General features: G+C 44.4%; 1 protein-coding gene across 2 annotated transcripts in view; it reads right to left on the bottom strand.

Annotated features, from left to right (window-relative positions):
• The window catches only part of BCL11B (B-cell CLL/lymphoma 11B), a 97,420-nt gene that overhangs the window by 69,023 nt on the left and 8,405 nt on the right, over positions 1–19,992 (bottom strand). For both annotated transcript variants that reach the window (XM_017807659.1, XM_017807661.1), the window contains exon 2: positions 13,512–13,877. In XM_017807659.1, coding sequence (XP_017663148.1) covers positions 13,512–13,877 — 366 coding nt within the window. The remainder of the gene's footprint in view (positions 1–13,511; positions 13,878–19,992) is intronic.

Below are 19,992 nucleotides of genomic sequence, written 5' to 3'. Positions count from 1 at the left end.
ATTTGAGGGTGGGGGGAACATGCTAACAGCATAGAGACTCAAAGGGATTAGGGCTTGCTCAAAAATATCGCTGCACACACAAAAGGGTAAGGCTGTGAGAAGTGAATCGGAGGGCAGTTCTCCTGGCCACAGCCCCACTGCCTTCACCTCTTCCTCGCTGGCATTTTGGACAGTAGTGCTTGTGGTCTCATCCAGAGGAGTACTGAGCATAGCAGCCTGCCCCAAGCCCCCACCAGATGCAGCCAGGCACTTCGGAAAATAAACTCATTCACATCTTTTCTGCCTCATCTGAGAAATGAGACTGTGTATCTCCTGTGGGCGTCTTAAAGCTGGTGCTGGCAAAGAGATGGGAGAGTTAAACCAAGAGCAACTAGCATTAAAAATGCCTGGACTTGCTCCATTCCTGGGAACAAAGGTGGGGCTGCAGGGTGGGAGAAAGAAAGGTCTGATGAACTCTCCTGCTCTACACCCATCAAACCACGCCGACCTGTTCTACAGAAGGGTTACAGGGAACAGGGTTTAGGCTCTGCTCTGCACAGCCATCACACAGCCAGCACTGGGCAAAGCGTAGGGACAGGAAGGTGGGAAATGGAAGTATTCAAGCATGACTTTAGAAGTGCCAGGGTTCTCCTGTGGTGGCACGCTGGAGTGGTATTTCTGCTAGCACAGTTCTCTGCACATCCCAGTTACTGTCTCACCCTGAAGGCCGCAGCTTTCCTCAGTGAGAAACAAACTCCACTGAAGCATACACACATCTGCCCTTCCAGGTTTTCTCTCTGTACCCTTACCCCATTCCCCAAATCATGGATTTTGCACTGCAAAAGTCACAACCACCCTCTCAGCACATCCCCCTGGCACCCTGGTCAGCATCCAGCCCCACCACTGGCTCCCTCCCACAGGACCTGCTCTAGCCTCTGCCCTGGCAGGAGCCTCTGAGAGGGACCAGCCCTGAATGCAGACTAGCACTGACTCTTACCCCTGTTGTCCTCTTTGTGCTTGTCCAGTGTCACCTTTGCCACTTCAAGACCAGCATTTTACAAAGTCCTGGCCTGGGCATTTTCAAAGATCTATTTATTAAATAGCAGTGATATTTGAAACACTGACATTTACCACTTGAAAAGCAAACACATTTAAACAAGAATCTTAAAAGACCTAATGAAAGAGAAACAGATCCCTCTGTAATGTATTCTCCACTCACTATCGCTCAAAGAAAAAAAAGAAACCTTTCCAGAAATCAGGGAAGTCTCCCAACAGTGAAGACAATAGGAGTTCCCAAGCTTCCTGCTGAGGGAGTGAAGACAACCAGTGAATTGCCCCACCCAAGAAATGCCTGGAAGCAAGCTGCCGGTCGTGCAGAAAAAACCGTAGTCCAAGCAGCCTCAAGGCCCCAGCCCACAGACTTCATCAATCCAGCTCATCACTCCTTCCAAAACAAGCAGGTGCATTTGCTAGGGGTCTCTGACAGACACCACTGCACCCATAACATCCCCTTGATGAAATATTTCTAATGAGCGTTAATTGTCAGATAGAGAGCATTGAGGATTGAGGGTGTTTTCCTCACCCACAGGGCAGACATGGTAAGGATGAGGCCACTCCAAGACAATGCACTGTCAAAAGCCCCCTGAAGGGATGGGTACTTCTGGTGGCCAGTAAAGAAGTCTTTTGCTCCTGTGTACTAACCCTGCTAACAGAAACCCACCTTGTGTACCCCTCTGGAGAAACAACTCCAATCAGATATCCTCAATCAGCTTCAAAATCAAAGTGCATCATCTCAAATGATGAACTTTGCACAGTGAGGATAGCATCCTCCAGGGAAGTCTGAGGGAGCCGGCATGGGGGCTAAGGGTTTTTTTAAGGGGGTTTTGGGGTTCACTGTTTTAACTTCTTTCTTGCAAAAAGGCCCTGTACCATAAACATTAATCAAACATTGTATTCTGCCTTTTAGTCTTGAACAATTATGAGTACAGTTTTGTGATCTTTAGCCATATTTACTGATACTCAAAGGCAGATTCTATCTTGTTAGATTGTTATAAATGGGACCCCAGGGAATCGGCACACAGGCAGAGGCAGATGTGAGAGAGCCTTCTCAGAGCTCGGGTGTGCTTCAGTTTTCTACTGCTGAAATTACGAATATTTTGGAGATTAAAAAAAAAAAAAAACCAACTTTAGATTCCTCTGCCAGATCATTACAAAGAGCTGTCTGTAGATTCCAAAATAAAAATGCCATTTTGCTGAACTTAATGTTTTTTAAGGTTAACTGTTAAATTTCAAAGCATGGTTTACATGTGCTGGCCACTTGTATGCACATAAGTTTCAGAGACAGACACAGAAAAGGTTTCTGGCTATAAACCATTAAAGAAAGAAACCCACAAATTCTATCTCATTCTCTCTTACTTAAACGTGTTGTTTCTGCTCAAGACCTGTTTCATAATACGATAAAATAGAAGCATGCTTCCGACTAGATTTGAGAAGCTGTCACATTAAAGGTAAACTTTTAATCTGCTAGAGACAAACAGCACACATTTTTATTTCACAAGAAACAGCTCTCAAGAAATGTTTAAACAAGAATTTAAGAGCTGTGTGGTAACGCCACATACAGGGGTCTCAGATAGCTACTGGGTTTAAGCTTCTTTTCCTTGTTGTTGTTTTTTTAATTCTTTAAGTAACCCACTCAAAAGTAGGCTTCTAGGAACAGAGTAACCAAGATGCATGGTAAAGTAAACCTCCAGGCTCGCTTTTATTTCTAGTTAATAGAAAAGAAATGTTTTAACTGAAACACAGGCCTGAATTTCTAGCTATTCATCCACATCTTTTTATTTTCTTGGGACTCACAATCAGATACTTTTAAGAAGTTAATTGTGTCACAATTAGTAACACATTAGTCCTCCGATATTTTTAATAGCAACCCAGGTTTTTCCCCAAGGCGCTTATAAATGGCAAGCTTGGCTATATTCTCCCTTTTTTAAAACTCCCATGCACTTTCTTCTTTAAAAAACTCCCACATGCATTTCACTTGGTCTGAAAATACCAGCACAGATCTTAATCCTGCCAACGCTTACAGACACGCTTAACTTTCTGCACATCAGTAATCCCGCTGCCTGCAGAGGACCGTTGGCGTTACCTACAGCTCGGTGCAGGCTAAGGACGAAATCCAGCCTGTGCTGAAGTCAATGGCAAAACCCCCATTGACGTCAATAAGGTTGTGCTTTGACATCTAATTTGTTGCAGGATTGGGACCATCCTCATTTCAAGGTACTTTCCCAAACTCTTTTTTTGTTTTGGTTTGTTTTTTTTTTTTCTCCTTTTCTCTTCCTGCTCTTTCTCCCCCTCACCTCCCACATTCACTCTTGTGGGGCCCCATATTGAGACCACTTGAAAACTTCTGCCTTTCAAATCCCTCCCGAGGAAAACCCCCTCGCTGAGACAGGAAACATCCTTTGCAGGTAAAGCTGAAAGAAACTCTTTTGCTCCAGTGCATGTGTTTGAGTAAACTAATTAAAACCTGGGAACTTGGGTTCCAACTGATGCCAAGAAGCAATCGTTAATATGAGCAGAAGTGAAATGGGAAGCTCCAGACGTTTAAAATTAGCTGTAGGGGGCGGGGGAGGGAGGAGGAAAAAAAGGAAAAGGAAAAAAAAAAAAGTAAAAAAGGAGGAAAAAAAAGTGGACGAAAGAGGGAAAAGATGTTTTGTGATTTTTCACTGTAAAGTCAACTCAGTGCAGCTTGAACTGCACGGAGTTAAAATGAATTTTTGGGGGAATGCTGTACAAGGAGGGGAGAAAGCACTGCTGAAAAGCAGGGGAGGGGGAAGCAGCGGCAGCCGGCTCGGAAGCGCCGTGGTGCTATGAAGAGCGGGCAGAAGTGAGCAAACCAGCTGAACCGCTTGCAGAATTAATCAGTAACAAAGAGGCTGGAGCTGTTGGCGGGCTTCAGCCCTTGAACCTGGACTCTGCTCTATAAATTTCAACTTGGAATGGCTCTCTACTTGTTGAAAGACAGGTTGGCTCTGGGCCAAGACATAGGGGGAAGAAAAAAAAAAAAAAAGGGAAAAAAAAATTCCTTCTTGCTCAGGAAACTTCCCTTCAGTTTCTAACTCTTTTTATGAGATAGTAATAGTGCAGTCTAGAAAACAGGAAACAAAAAGTGGGTCTCGAAAGGAAAAAATGAACCAGGAGTTGGTTTAATATAGAAAATAAAACAAGTAGGTGCTAAATTCAAATCTGGATTTTGCCTGCACACAAGTACATCAGCTCTAATAGAAGACTTCAGAGCACCTCGGCAATAATTCAAAGGAGACCTTTACAATTACATTAGCTGACTACAGGTTTGACTCTGAAAATAATAAATGTCTTAAAAGAGGAAGCAGGCTGTTTAATCCCTGTCTGCAGTCTCATCTTGTTCTCTCCTCCCTCACCACTCCACCTTGTTTAAATGACCATTACAAAAGGAGTATAGTATGAAAACATGCAGAACCATCATTTATGCAGCAGCATCTCTTTCCTTTCTTGTTTTTTCCCGCTTCAAACAGGGGTGTGCAGGAGAACCGACGCACTCCTCAACCTCTGCTCACTGCCAAGACAGTTTCAACCACAAATACTCTGCCGCTGCCGTGCTTTCCCAGAGTGAGCAGACAAGGAGTGGCCTGGAGCAGAGTGAGGGGCTGGAGTGCAGAGGGGGGGAGCTGTCAAAGTGGGAAGAAAGAAGGCAAACATCTATTCAGAGGCCAGATGCACTGAGCAAGGTCAGCTGCAGAGACACAGCCCTTTGCAGCAGCTATGCAATTACATCCAAAGTCTGCACAGCACCGAGAGTCCCACAACCTGCATGCAAGGACCAGAGGACCTAGGACAGCTGGAAGAAGGTCTATAATAATTTTAATTGCTCTTCCAAGATGCTAAAGAGTAGGTGAGATGCTCTTTAGCTAGAACAGAGGGGACGATGCTCTGTACCGTTTGCAAGAATACATGCAGATAAAATACCCTAATGAGAGAGTGGAGAGAGAATATAGTAAGTGCCAGCAGTGATCAAAAGGTGAAATAAAATACCAAAATAAGATACAGCCTAATCAGAGCATGGAGGACAGGGATACAAAATCTCTTCACTAAAAGTGGCTGTTAAGGTAAATTAGATTAATCACTCCCAGCTCCCTTCCTCCCCAAACTCCCTTCATTGTAAACAAGGGGCTTACTCCTGTAAGGCTGAACACCATCCAAGGCTGCTGAACATTTAAAACTATATACGTAACATGCCTACTACAGACATACATCCTGTACATCCACTTTCCAAGAAAACTGGAATCTGCTACTTGGTAGGTCTTTTCCATCCGCAGCTTTTACGACCTTGCTGAGGGACCAGTGAGCAGTGTCCCCCTTTTCTCACTCAAGAAATACGCTACCAAATGCCAGAAGAAGGAGCAAGTTTTAGAGCTGTTGGGCTTAACAGTGGTTCGTGCTGACCATGCTTGAATCTTTCTGCAAAGGCATACATGCAAAGGGAGGAAAAAACAACAACCACTAAGTAACCACTTCACAACTGCCATTAACATTATTAAACTCCTTACAAGTGGTATCTACCCCACCTTCCCCACTACACGCAAACATACACACACCCCCAAGCTCTGCAACACGGCAAGCAGGAGCCAAGAGGACTCTCCTCTCCCCGCTGCAGCAACCACATTCATTCCAGTTAAGGGGTTAACGATTCGTTTCCACTACTTCTCTCGAGAAAACCTACAATGAAAACATTGGCTCACGAAAGCGTTCTCACTGCCAGAATGCCACAGCGCGAGTGAAAAGTCCGTTTTGTTTTCATTACATCTCTGGGATTTCCGGCTTAACTCCTGAGCTTAGACACCAAATCCCTAGATACCCCACCCACCCAGTTTTTCTTCTTTTTTTTTTTTTAATAACATTTCTACTGCACAGCCCACCAATTATCATTTGGAGGGTGGGAGGGAATGGGGAAAAGGAACCATGCTGAAAAGGATGCTCTGATTGGAGTGAGCACACGCATCTCCCAAGACAAGAGCCACCCAGCTACCCAGTTTCTCCTGGCTTCCAGGGTTTTCTGCTGAGAAACATGGTTTTATTTCTATACCTGGCCTCTCTCTTCTATTTCTTACCCTCCAGGCTCCCATCTTCCCACTCGGCCACCGAAGCCAGTGCTGAAAGTCAGCCCCAAAATCTATGCCCTTTGAAGTTATGTGACATGACATAGAAATTCAAGCCTTTCTTGTACAAAAAGTATGATTACTTCACAGGGTTTTTTTTTTCTCCAGTTATGATAGAAAAATGTTCCAATCTCCAAAAAAACCTAGAAAGGTTCAACCTTTATGTCACAGCCGATTTGGTCACTGTGTGTAGGCAGCACAGTTCAAACACTGGCTGAGAAAGAAAAACAATCTATGGAAAAGACATGAAGGGAGGTAACCTCATGCCATGCTATAGCAACATTCCTGTCTTGCTGAAGCAAAGGAACCATTTCTGTGCCTTTCTGTATTTACCCACCTTTGGAGAGGAACAGCAACTTTTTCTATCTCTATAGGAGCTTTTCTCTTTTATAGTGCTTCCATGCACCTGGCTTTCCTTCAGCAACATGCCAATGCAAAATTCCCCTGCAAATACCTACAGACTCCTTTCTTGCAGTCAATACTCCACTGAGCACAAGCACATTGCTATTAGTGTTGTCTATAAAAATCTACCAATCTTTCCATAACAATAATAACCAGATATACATAGGATTTTTGGTCTTTCACACATGGCCCAAGTAATTTCACAAAAGGAACTGAATAAAGGCAAAAAGCCACTTTGTTGGGTGACATTTTGAGTGGGTTCTAACTCTGAGTAAGTCCAGAGTTCTTCCATTTAATTAAAAGAGGGTAACAGCAGTGCCAAGCCGGTACAAACAAGCAAGTTTTGATCTTAAAGAGTGACTCCTCACATGCATTCACCCCAGAGCAAGAATACTCTGGCCAAGTGTACTGACTGACCTTCTTAAATCCCCTCTCATCAGCCTGCAAAATGGCACTTCTGTCAAAAAGGTTTTACCCAGAATTGTCCCTCATAAAACCAAAGATGACTATAACTAAGAGATTAGAGAGAGAAAATAACAGCAGCAAGCCCGTTTCTCAGTTCGGCACACCACGCATTCAGGGGCAGGTCCCCTCTTGTGTCACCTGATAAATCTGGCATGGTCTTGCCAGTTTCAGGGGAGTTACCCCAGGTGAAACCAGGGCAGAGTGGGGTGAACTGGACCCCCCCGCACTCCTCCAACACCAGCACCTACGGTTTCACCCTCGTGGGAATCCTGCTAACCACATACAGGGCGCGGAAAATAACTTTGAAAAACAGGATGGTGAGAGGAACAAAACAAAAAGCTAAAACCAGCAAGGAGAATCGAGAGCATAATATTCCTTGGCCTTTGGTTTTAATCTCCTTTTAAAAACTCAGTGTGATTAATTTCACACTGATGCTGGTAAAGCCTTGGTGCGTGGCAGTGCCGGACCCCGGGCAGGACACCTGGGGGCGAGCTGAGGTTGCAGCGGCGAGAGGGCGGTCGGTGGCCTCGGGCTGGGGCTGAGCAGAGGGCGCTGGAGTGGGGCCACAGGGTGTGGTGGAGTTCAAGCAAGGGGAAGGAAGGGTTTTGTAACTGGCAGGTTTCTCACCTTTAACTCTTGCCGGGATTAGCAGGATCTGTGCTGCCACCTTGGTGAGAAGCACCATGACCACAGCCCTGCGGCTGCAGCCCTGCACACGGGCTGATGGGCACCCTCTCTTAGGATCCCCCACGGAGGCAATCACGTTCGTTGGAGACCTCCATGTTGGCTTCCACCGGCAGCCTTTAAACTTTAACCCATCAACATATCAGCAGCCCTTGGTCATGCTTCAAGCCTCAGCAAACCAGGGAAGGGCCACTCCTGTCCCCAGAGGAGAGCCAAGCTCCCCCGGCATGCCTCCCCACCCCCAGCTCTGGGCACAAGCAGGGCTCTGGGTGAGATCACCTAGCTTGTTTTTCTCTCCACACCCAAGCCAGGACCTCAGCAAGGTCCCAGGGGCAGGAGGCTTGCTCGTTAACCCTCTCTCAGGGCACCACCAGTTGACACCTTCCTTGTGTCATGTGTCCTTCCCTTACTGCTCAGCAACACCAATTAGAAAAATGTGTTGCTAAATACCTGGCAAAATGTGTTGCTAAATACAGCAAAGGAGGAGGAGGTGGCCAGGTAACTCCTCTGCGCTCAGGAACACCCCAGTAGATGCGAGGGAAGAAACAAGTCTGGAAAAGCCTCACAAGAAGGATTGCAACTACAAGCTGAGTTTCTCAGGCACTGTTACCACACACTTCTGGAAGCCTCTTCTTCTTCACATAGTGTTTTTCCTGGCCAGGCTTTGACAAGTCACTCCTGCAAGACCCAGTACCCCAGGGATATGCTGGTAGCAGCACCCAGTGCCATGGCAGCCTTGAGAAGGGGATGGCCCCTAAGCCATGTGCCAGCTCAGTGTTGTTCAGGACAGCTCTTCCCAACCTGCCCGACATCACTGTCACAGTGCTCCGGTTATTTCAGCTTGCATTTTCCTCCCCTCACATGTGAAGGCATCACGATGGCTGTCTGAGTCCTGCAGTTAATATGGGTGCACGAGTCCATAATGGTACATTGTAAGTGAATGTCTCAGGGTAGACAGCAATAATAATTAGCTGTCATGATTTGAAAAAAGGATAATCCATGCCATTGAGTTAACAATCACTCACACAACACACATGGATTTAACTAATCTTAATTTGGAGAAAAATAACAATTCTAAATATATCAAATAGCCTATTTCATGGCAACCTACGGCGGTGTTTATCTCTGGCTTCCAGCACATGCGAGTTATTTAGTTTCTCTCACTGGCAGTTTTACCATTCAAAAGCCTGAAATGAACATTCATGGAGCAGGGGTTGCAGTTAAATCCTGCCTCTGACAGGGAGCCTTTTTTCACGATGCACATCTAGTTCAACTACAATGTGTGGAGCCCAGCACTGGTGGCCAGGACAGGACGAATGAGGAATTCCAATCAACCCCCTCCCCTTTCCTAGAACTATCCTTGCAGAAATTAACCTGCTGTCTTAATGAACTTCTGCTGCTGGTGTCATTATGTGTCTGTGAGGGTACTCTGGCCCGAAGGTGCAGACCCATCAGTGAATCTGGAGAAGGTCTGTCCCAAGTGGTGCCTGCCCCACAGAGGTTCCTTCCTCTCTGCCAGGGCTCTATGAAACCATCCATCATTAAAAGCAAGCTGATTGCCTGGTACTTTTTATTTAACCTGGATCATTTCAGAGAGTCCTGCTAACAAACAGACCGGTAGCCCACGAGCCCAGCAGGGCCACGGAGAGGAGAGGAGATACTATCAGTCAAAGGACAGTGGAAGCATATTTCCCAGGTCATTCTTCAGCCAGGTCAGGTCACCCGTTTATGCTCAAGATCTGATAAGTATGAGAGATAAAAAGAGATATAAAATACAACAGTGGTCTAATTTTTTTCCAAAATACCTGCCAGCGGTGAAGTAAAAGGAGCAATGACTGATAACTCCTAGCCAACTCATTGGCCGGGCTATGTTTTGCTGTGCAACAATCTGGTACATCTGTTTGATACTATCACACGCTCTGTGCGAGAGGCAGAACTGATTTTCAAACAGGTCAGCCAATTTAAAAATAACAAAAACAAAACCAAAAACTTTGCAGGGCAGACTGCTCCTAAGCAAGTCACATCCTCCTAGTGCCAGCTAACATGCTACCACGCATCGCATGGACAGTGGTAACTAAATGAAAACACCTTGAAAAGCTTGGATTTGCAAGTTACCAGGCAGGAAAAGATGACAGATTTTATTACCATAAGATCTTTAAAAGCTGATTGCAGAGACAAAGTTGCCTTTGTCTCTAGCAAAATATAGAAACGTCAGCCGGAGATTTGTGTTACAAATTGTGCATACAGTTTGTTGCAGACTCCTGAGCTCTACATGCCTGCCTCAAAGCAGCTCAGGGTCTGTTGTACGGTCAAGAGGCATTCAGTGATGGGTGCAAGAAGAGCTACCAAGAAAGAAAAAAAAAAAAAACAAAACAAAAAGAAACAGAGGAGGAAAGACCTCAGGAGTACCCTGTCCCAGGATGAATGCTCAGCACTGCATCCCAATATCCTCACGCCCACAGGGAAGAGAGGCATAACGGCAGAGCCAAGCTCAGCTCCCAACGAACCCTCACAGCATCCAGCCATGGGAAGATGTAAGGTTTGGTGGCTTAATCACACCGCAGAAGGCCACACAAATTATTTTGACCAAATAAGAGGGCCTACAAAAATTACACAAGATCAAGGAGAGGAGCTGAAACCTCTTTGAGGACAGCAGTGGTGGCAGCATATTTCAGGGAGCCGAAGTGGCGAGTGGGTGATTTCTGGTTTCCCTCTTCAAATATAAAGACTCAATTATCTTTGAACAGCTTGCTTTACACATGAATTGACACATTTATTTTACAATAAATAACTGAAAGTTATCTATGTTTCCTTTACTGTTAATCTACACAAAGAAATAATAAACAGAGCTTGTCTACAAAAATGCAACTACTGCAGTCCTCAGAATTCAATTAAGCTAAAATAATTAATGCTTCTACCATATTAAATTACTTTATACATTTGAGCCACTGAAGTTTTTTTTTTATTATTCTTTAATCTTTTTCGCCTTTTTATTTAATAAAAAAAAAAGTTAGTTTCAAAGGGGGGGGCTGGCTAGGAGGGGGAAAAAGAGCATGATTTGCTGTTAAAATGTAATGGTCTCCTTTAGCTGACACAGCATGTAGAGTGTTTTGTGCCTTTGATTAAAATAACATTTTAAATGCTTTGAACAAACATATCTCCCCATACTTCTAAGGGATTATTTTACATATTTCTTGGTGGAATAAAGAAATTCATTCTTCCTGTCGCAGTACAGAAAGGCTAAGAATATCTTTCGTCACATATAAAGTAAAAATACTGTAGGCTGTTGCATTATTACAAAAAAAAATAAAAAAATAAAGAGAGGGGGTGGCAGGGTAGGAGAAAGCTGCCTTAGAGATTAAGTTTCCCTTTTATGAAATCGTATTTAGTCTCTTTTTTTAACAAATCTAACAACAATGCTCTACAGCCGCTCACTGGGAAATACCTTTAATGTTAAATGCAGATTCTGATTTTCTTGGCTAATGCAGAAAGCCTTTCTATTGAAATATAAATAAGGGGTTTGGTATATCCCACTAAAGCCTTTCCAGTGAATGACTTCTGTGGGTTTTTCATGGCTACCCTCCATGGCTGTAATGTGAGGCTTTTATCCTACTATTGAAAACTATCCGCTGCTATTAAAAAAAATATGGAAGGACACTGCACCTTTTTATCTCAGAGCTGGGCTCCTAATTGAGAAAGCATTATTACTCCACTATTTAGTGGATGTCCCTATCTCCATGCACTGCTGAGAAAATGCCAATCAAATGATAAACCCTTTTATTTTTCTCAATTCAAAATCTTTTCTACATATTTTCATTTGATATTCAGTTTAGTCTGAAAGAGATTAGGTGCTCCAGATTGGCTTTTAATTTTTTTTTTTTTATGCCTTTCTCACATCCCCTTCACCCCCTCCTCCCCTGGCAGCTTTTCTGTGTGGCACAAGTGTCAGTTATGTTGATGCTGACTCCTAGAAGCTGCGATGGGACAGCACCCTGTGCACTGGGCCGCTGAGGTACTTCGCTATGGACTGAACTTGGGCAGAGATTAGTCAGAGATGAGCTCTGGACTGCAACTGCAGCACAGGTCTCCTGAACCAACCTTACCCTTGGTGTCCCTTACCCTGGGCACCTCTGCAAGAGGCTGAGCACCATCAGTTTACAGGGAGATTAACAGTTATTGAGAGTGCTCAGCATCACTCAGACCTCCAGCAGACTGGAGGAGAATGTGCTGAATACTTCTCTTCTGCTCCTACCAAATAGGAAGGAAATCTAGCCTTCAAATCTGCTACACCACAACGTAGTCATCTCTACCAAGAAATGCATTCACAATTGAAAAAGAATAAGGAAAGCTGAAAATGGAGGGGGAAAGCTGAAAAAGGATGAGGAAAAGACAGGGTCAGATCTTACAGTAGAGTTGCTTACAACCCTACCACACAGGCTGCCACACATAATGCCCCCAAAGCTACCAGCTCTCCCATGCCAAGACGATAGCTGCACCCAAAAAAGATTCTTAGAAGAAAACAATGTAGTTAATGGGTGGCATATAACCCCTCCTAAAAGACAGGATGTCTGAAGACTGCAGCATTTCAAAGCCAGCATCCTCACTTATATGATGCCCAAGCTTGTCGGAGATGCTGGGAGCTGATTCAGAGACCTCCAACATTAAAAGTGGGAATCTCTTCAGCTTCAATTGTAAAGATAGGAGCCTCTCACCAGTCTTCTGGGGATCCCCTCGTGGGAACATATCTACTACAGGCAGGATCCTGGACTGTCAGATCTAATCCCACAGGGCGATTCCTAGAGAAATCAGGACAGTGGCAGAAAGACAAATTGCCACTGATCTTTGGTATGGATGAAGTTGGTTTGAACAAAAAAGGCCCGTTTCAGGGGACATCCTGCTGTGTAACATAAAACTCCCATTCACTAGCAGGGAAAAGAGCCTTCCTTTCACCACTGTGGAGGGGACAAACGCCCTGCACAACAGAAGCAGCCCCACGCCAGACACTCTGCAGGAACCACTGCATGTCAGCAATCCCAGGTGGATACCACCATCCTCCTGCCCACCTCTGAGCAAGGGAGGTCCACTGAATGAATGTTAACTGCACTGTGTACGAGAGCTTTAGAAAAAGAAATGCCTGCAATTTTCTCACCTAGGCCAGCCTACACTCTTGTATCCTCATTCAGAAGATCCATTTGGGGTGTGCATGTGAATGCAGGTGTTGCCTACCCAACCTGAGCCATCTACAGAGACCCAGGACAAGCAGCGCTGGCAGACGGGCAGTCCAGGAAGCTGATATCTACCCCAGGAAAAGAAAAAGCAAGGATTTAATGAACCCCTGCTTTAGCCCTCACAACCAAATCTGCTTCCCACTGACTTCACTAGGGTCAGAATTTAATCCTTCCCAGTGAGTCTGCATGTGACAAAAGGTGTTTGGAAGAGGACTGAACTGAGCACCTCACCAAAGTCCCCTATCTCTCCACCACTTCTACCTGCTTAAGGATGCTCGTGAAATATTTTCTGACTCCAGCTTTCTGCTTTTTCCCACGTGTACAGGGTGCTCCTTGGCTCTCCCAGGGAACTGAGAAGCCCCTTTCTCCAGCAGCTGGCCACGCACATACAGCTACACTGAATTAAACATGGGATGAACAGCCCTGCATAGCCATGAGGATTCTCCAGAATGGATGGTTCCTATAAAGACCTGTTACTGAAGTCTGTGTTTCATGGCACTTTCTAGAGGACTCTAGTTAAAAGATTACCTAGGCAGTTGATTGAGTGTAAAACGTGCTGTACCTGCAATGTTCTCCTGCTTGGGGCAAATTCCTTTTGTAGGCGTGAGAAGACGGTCTTCTTCATCGGGTGTGACTTGGATCCCGATTTCCACTGGCTCTGACACTTTCCTGAGCTCGGCGCGAGAGGAGGGGGGAGGGCTGCTTTTATCCATGCTCTTTTCATAGCAGACACCACCAGTGCCATTGCACTGTTTTCTCTTGTGCTCTATAAAAACCAAGATGTCTCCCAGCGGGAAGTTCATCTGACACTGTCCACAGGTTAACAAGTCGGGGTCTGTCCCGCCTGCAGCGATGCTGATGCCGCTTGGGTCTGCTATTGCCAGGCTCTCATCCTCGTCGGCCAGTGCCGGTTCCACATGGTCAGCCTCTGCTTTGCATGGACAAGGGGAAAGAGGGAGGAAAGGGATGAGGGGAGAAGAGAAAGAGATTGCTTTGAGTGTTCACAGACTCTGGAGGATGCATCACCAGAGGCCCAGCCTTCCCCCACCCCCTGAAGAAGTCAAGCCTGATTAGATCTTTCTTTTATTTTTCAACTTTTCCGCTCTCCCAGAATGATTTCAATATATTTTGCAACCAAGCCTGCCTGAAACAAAATGGAAAGGCTGACCTGGCATAGCTTTCCTGACAGCTCCTTCCCACTGCTGCCAGCACTGCAAGGATATCAGCAAAGAGCCATTTTGCAAGCGTTCGAGCCCCGAGTCGTATTCTGAAATAGTTACTCTCTTTTTATCCCACCTTCTCATTCCCACCGCGTCTCCCAGCCATCTGGCCAAGGCCCCATCCAGCAAAGCTTATGCACCCAAACCTCTCTTCCTTTTTCAGAGAGAGGGGGAAAGCTTGTATGCTCCAAACTAGCAGAACTAGGATCCCGGTGACATACAAAATTAGTACCACCTTTCCTGTTACAAAGTTACCGGCAAGATTAAATGACCACCCATTAGCACAAATTACAGCAAACTATTTGTAAGAGTAAGGTAAGCGGGATATGGGCACAGGAGCAGTTAAGGGATTTCAAAAGTCTGTACAGTGGGAAAGGGAATGAGGTGCTTATTTAACATACTGGAATATTGGCTGAGCCTGAAATCTTCCACTTTATTTTTCTGATGTCAAATAACCCTGCCATTGCTATATATGTTAATAAAAGCTTTTCTTGTTTAAATTTTGCCCAGAGACCTGGTGAATTTCATACCTTTACCCCCAAAGACCAGGAAAGAATTTCTGAGTGACCTGCATCAGTTTCTAGGAAATATGCAACTTCTCATTTCACAACTATTAAAAACCACCATGTTTTTAACGGGTATTTATAAGATAATTCTTACATTATAAAATAATTGTGGATCACAATCCATTTCTGAGGCAAAACATGTTTTTTTTCTCTTGTTCTACTATGTAACTGCCAAATCATACAAACCTTGGACTTCGCTCAGGCAAAATTTCCACTGACTTTTGCCTAAGGCTGGTTTGACTCTGCAAGGACTATAGGATTTGGGCTGAACAAAACAGAGGAACTAACAGTATGTAAATCAGTGACTGAGACCTCTAATTGAATCAGGGTTAAAGGAATAGGAGGAAAAATGTTCTCTATTAGTCCAAGCGGTTTCCTTATGGATTTCCTGGGGAAAGTAAGTCACACAAATATCTCAAAGAAGTAAGACTGTGATAAACAGATGTTATAATCCAGATCTGGACTCTTCTCCAGTCCTAAAACAAAAGGATTTCTGTCTCACTCTTAAGCAATTGCAAAAAAAAAAGAAGCACATAGGAAAGAGACAAATGGTAGAAGGTGGAACGCATTACCTGGCAACACAAATGGTTGCGCCTTGAAGAAAGGTAGTTAGAAAAAGAATCACTCCATTTTTGCCTTCCAGAATAAATAACTGATCAGCATATCTACCAGTGGTATTACAAGTTGCATCAGAGCTCCCTAACAGCAAAGGGGAGAGCAGCAGCAGCAGCACCAGCGACGGCAGAAAGGGACAGGGACTCAGAGAAGTGCCCATCCTGCTGGAAAAGACGATGGGCACAGGAAGGCATGTGTTTCCAAACACATTCATTCTGAAAAGCATTAATTACCTTTTTCCCCTTAATCTAAGTTTAAAAGGAGTTTGAAGACAATCCTACGCAATTAATTCACCAATTTATATCATGAAAAGATGCCTCCTTGCCTTAGTGAAAATGTAACCATAACCCTGTGCTGAAAAGGGACCGCTGGGAAGGGAGCGGGTGCCTGCAAACAGCGTGTCACGATGCAAAAGGTAATTATTTAGTGCTGTGGTTCCCTTTAATGATCTAACATTGAGCAATATTGTTTATATTGAAGAGAGCTTGCACCTTTAATTACCAATTACATATACATCATTTTAGACCCAAAAGAAAAGGACTGTGAAAAGGTTCCTTTAGAAACGTGCACACTATTTGTAGCCAGAATTCCTATTAAGGGGAAGCAGTGTGTCAAAATATTAAAAAAAAAACCATACAGAGAGGCACACACAGGCACACAGATACACACATTGGAGATGGGACAAAGAGCTGAAAAAGACAACACGAAAACAGGAACTGAACCGAGGGTCGTAAGAAAAAAAAGTGGCAGAGGAGAAAAATGCTTATTACTAGTTTCACTAACATTCCTGTAAAGGCTTCAGATTAAAGTCTGTGTCTTAAATTACAAAGACTGAATTTTGGTATTTATATATTTTATATATGTAACAAATAAAAAGAAAAGCACAGACCTCAACTTTATTATCTTTTTGATGTGAGGATTTTATTTTTTTTTTGCCTGCAATTTAAATTGTGCTCTTCAGAAAATGTAGCAAAATTGCTGCATTTGATAAGGGTCCTGACCAGGCGTCTGTGGAAACATGAAGGAGGTTTGAACAGCTAAACTGTTACAAATTCTTTCTTTTCAGTTATACATTTCATTTGAATATTAGTTAAATCCACATATGCCTATTCACTTACACTCGCTCACTCTCTTTCCAAGGACTCTGTAATGGCACTTTTTTAAAATAACATCTGGTATTCCTTCATATTTTGGCAGTCGTCACATCACCGAAAATCAGCTTTTCGTTTTCTTGGTACGCTGAGCCCTCATGATCAGTAGTAATTGGGTTTCAAACTATCAAAAGATTTTTTTTTACTCAACTCTATTTCTGATTTGAGCTTAATAAATCATCAAGCATGAGACCAGCTATTCACCCAACAATGCAGAGGCTATATTACATCCCCTTATTCAGGACATGGAAAACAGATATAAAAGAATGAAAAACAAAATACTGAATAGATCTTCAAATACATTTTATCCATGTCAATTTGCATTTATTTTTTTTTACTTGGAATAAAAAAAAAAAAAGGCTTCCTATTGACAACTCAATTAAGCCATTAAAAACCTACATTCAAGTAACATTACAGGAGAGATTTAAAACCCACAAAGGAAAAGAGAAAAAAGCCTGCAAGTCCAGCCCATAACGCATCGGGTCATGCCTGGTTAATACAACAGCCAAGATCTTAGGCTGTTTAAGGAGTCCTTTAATACCAAAGGGGCAATTTAGGCCAGTCTCAATCTAAAGTTCTGACTCTACTTGTGTCTGTGGGTTTCAAATGAGTCGCTTCACATTATTTGAATTTAACTCTGTGGTTTTATTGCTGTTGTTGTTGGTAGCTGGGTTTAGAGGGAGGAGGGTGTTTCTTCACAAGTATTTATTTAAAATTAATTTATATTTTTTTAAGAAGAAGAAATCAAGCCACACACAAGAAAAAAAAAAAAAGAGAATGAAAAACACCTCATCTCCCTTACGTGGGAAAAGAGAAAAAAAATGCAAACGAGATATTTCTAGACAGGACTCGTGCCCTGGTTCTTCCAGATGTGTTAAGGTGTGCCCAGCATTTTCCCTGAATCCAGAGATTCCTCCGAAGGGGATTGCCTCGGCATTGCCTGCCTATGGAGCACAGTGAGTCGGCAACGGGCAATCTATGGGGACATGAGTGGCAATGTTCTTATATGATGGCTTCGTGAAATTAATGCAATTGGACAATCTAAATCATTTGCTTTACTTAAAAAATCATTACACTTGCTGACTGGACTCCAAGCTCTCTGGCTGCCTACCACACCAAAATGCAGAGGACAAACCCCTTAATTCCATAAAGGCACTGTCACAAAGCCACCAGCACTCCTACTCCAGTGTGGTGACATCATTAGAGCATATGTGCCCCATGCAAACAATGTTCTCATGCCCAGTATTAAAGTGAATGCACATGCTAACTACTTTCTGCCTGTCAGTTGTCTCAAAATCATACCCATTAATAGTGGAAAAGACTGTGTTCCTAAAAATCATTTCCAAGGCCTCGAAGGACAGAACTGTGAATGCATGTTCACAGGGTTTGGGTACAGGCAGCAATCATTTATTTTCTTGCCTTTTTATTGCACTGCAGAGCCTGGGTAAGAAGGGCTCTAAAGTTACCAACCTATTCTCCTTATTTTTCCTATCCTGCAGTATCAAAAGGAGGCAGAGCAAAGGGGAAGAGGGAACATTCTGGTGTCGGGCCAAAGCGTTGCATGTGAAAAACCTGCCCTCCGTGGCTGGTTTCTGCACAAATCAATAACAGGGTGGTGAAGGTGAGCGCTGCCAGTGCCTTCACCACAGAGATGCTGCTGTATGCCCTTCCTGCCCTACCACAGCCACTGCCCAACCTTATACCCACCTGGGGGACAAAGCACAGGCTACCCCTTGTCCCCTTCTCTGGGACAAGCTGAGGTTGCCCAGGGTCCACTATGGGGACACAGTTCCTTGTGCCCAGCACAGGAAGCTGCCCACCAGTGTGCTGCAGTGCATCAAGTGCACTGTTCTCCTCACACAGTCACTGCTGCCTTGGAGGCACAGCCAGGGAGAGCTCAGCCTAGCTGGGGAGCGAGCACAAAGAACTGACTTGCTTTTCAGGGTGTTGGCCCAAAGCAGGCCTGAAAATGATGTCCCTTCAATCAACACCCACATGTCATATTTACTGTAGCATCAACATGCTTAACGGAAATAGCTCGAATCACACGCTCTCTGGCTGGGTTATCACCGAGATCGGTGTCAGGATCCTTGCTACACAAAGACTAACACTGCTCAAAGCGGACGACATAGCTCCTTGCCGTCGAAGTTTATCAATAACCTGCTTCCAGAGCCTTCCAGCAGCTCCTGCAGCTGCAAGGTGCAGAGGCAGAGTTGAGATTATGCCTACATATTGCCTCAGCATCACACTCAGCGACACTAGGCACAGCTTATCTGCCACCAATTTTTAATTTTTCAGAGGACTGCAAAATAATTGTTAGTAGTATCTTATTTTATTTTATTTTTTTCCTAAATAAAAATCTGAGGCTGAGTTGGCCAAAAGAGGCAACTTGATGGAGAAGCCCCAGAAACACAGGGGGCCGCACTCTTCCTCACTTTCCCAGCGACTCTCCGGCAAGTGCAAAGTGCACAAAGGCAGAGCTGGAGCAGCGGCGAGCGAGTCTCTGCCACACCGTGCGTGCGTGGCCCCGGTGCAGCCGCTGAGCCGCCACCGTCCCGTCCCCCACGGCCGTCCGGTCACCCCCCGCCACGTGCTGGACGGGCGGCAGCACAGCGCGGCAGGTGTCGGTGGCCCCGCAGCAGGCAGGATGGAGTCTGCCACCCCCGCTGGGCACCCACAGCAAGGGGACAAGGACACGGCGGTGTAGGGAGGGTGGGGGGGAAATGAGCGGTTCACTCCAATGCTTCAGCACCTGCACAGCGTGGAGAGCTGGAGGACTATTCCTGCGACACTGGTACCTCGGACACCTTTAGCAGAAGTACACTGAATCTTTCAGAAAGCAATTTAACCCTCTGTACACACCTGAGACAGAACAAGTCAAGCACTGCCACAAAGAGCTATCAGGATTTAGGGAAAAGAAGGAGGAAAATGACACAATAACCACGCCGTACTCAAACAGGACAAAAGACAAGAATATCCAAGAATCTGCACGAATATCCAACACTTGTCAGATGTTATTTCTTCAGAAACTACGCAGTGTTACAGAAGGGAGTGCTGTGTCTCCTCTTAAGTAAACTATATGTTCATAAAAAAATATTTACGGCTTTTGAGAGCAGAAAATGTATAGACTATAGACTGCAGAAGCTGTAAATCTCTGAAGATAAAATGGGATGTGATGATGTGATATAAAAGCATTCTTTGTTCCCCAGTGAATACATTTGTTTTATTTAAAACTAAACGACAAGCAAGGAGAAAAAGGAGCTCTTGGTGCCACAAAAGGAGAAGGAGCGGTATTTGGGTACAGGCTTTCAACTGGCATAGAAAAAGATATTAGAAGCAGAGATTCTTACCCAAGGATTTAAAAGGCACGATCAAAATTAAGTAATTAGTTCTGAACATGTATTAAACATACAAAAGCTCTGTTCTCTTCTTAAATATCAGGCTCAAAAGAAATTGCGTTTTACAATTGTGTACGGCACACTGTTGCTCAT

This window comes from Lepidothrix coronata, unplaced genomic scaffold (assembly GCF_001604755.1).
Source record: "Lepidothrix coronata isolate B3197 unplaced genomic scaffold, Lepidothrix_coronata-1.0 Scaffold19, whole genome shotgun sequence".
Classification (NCBI taxonomy): domain Eukaryota; kingdom Metazoa; phylum Chordata; class Aves; order Passeriformes; family Pipridae; genus Lepidothrix; species Lepidothrix coronata.
This window is presented reverse-complemented; position numbering and strand designations above follow the sequence as displayed.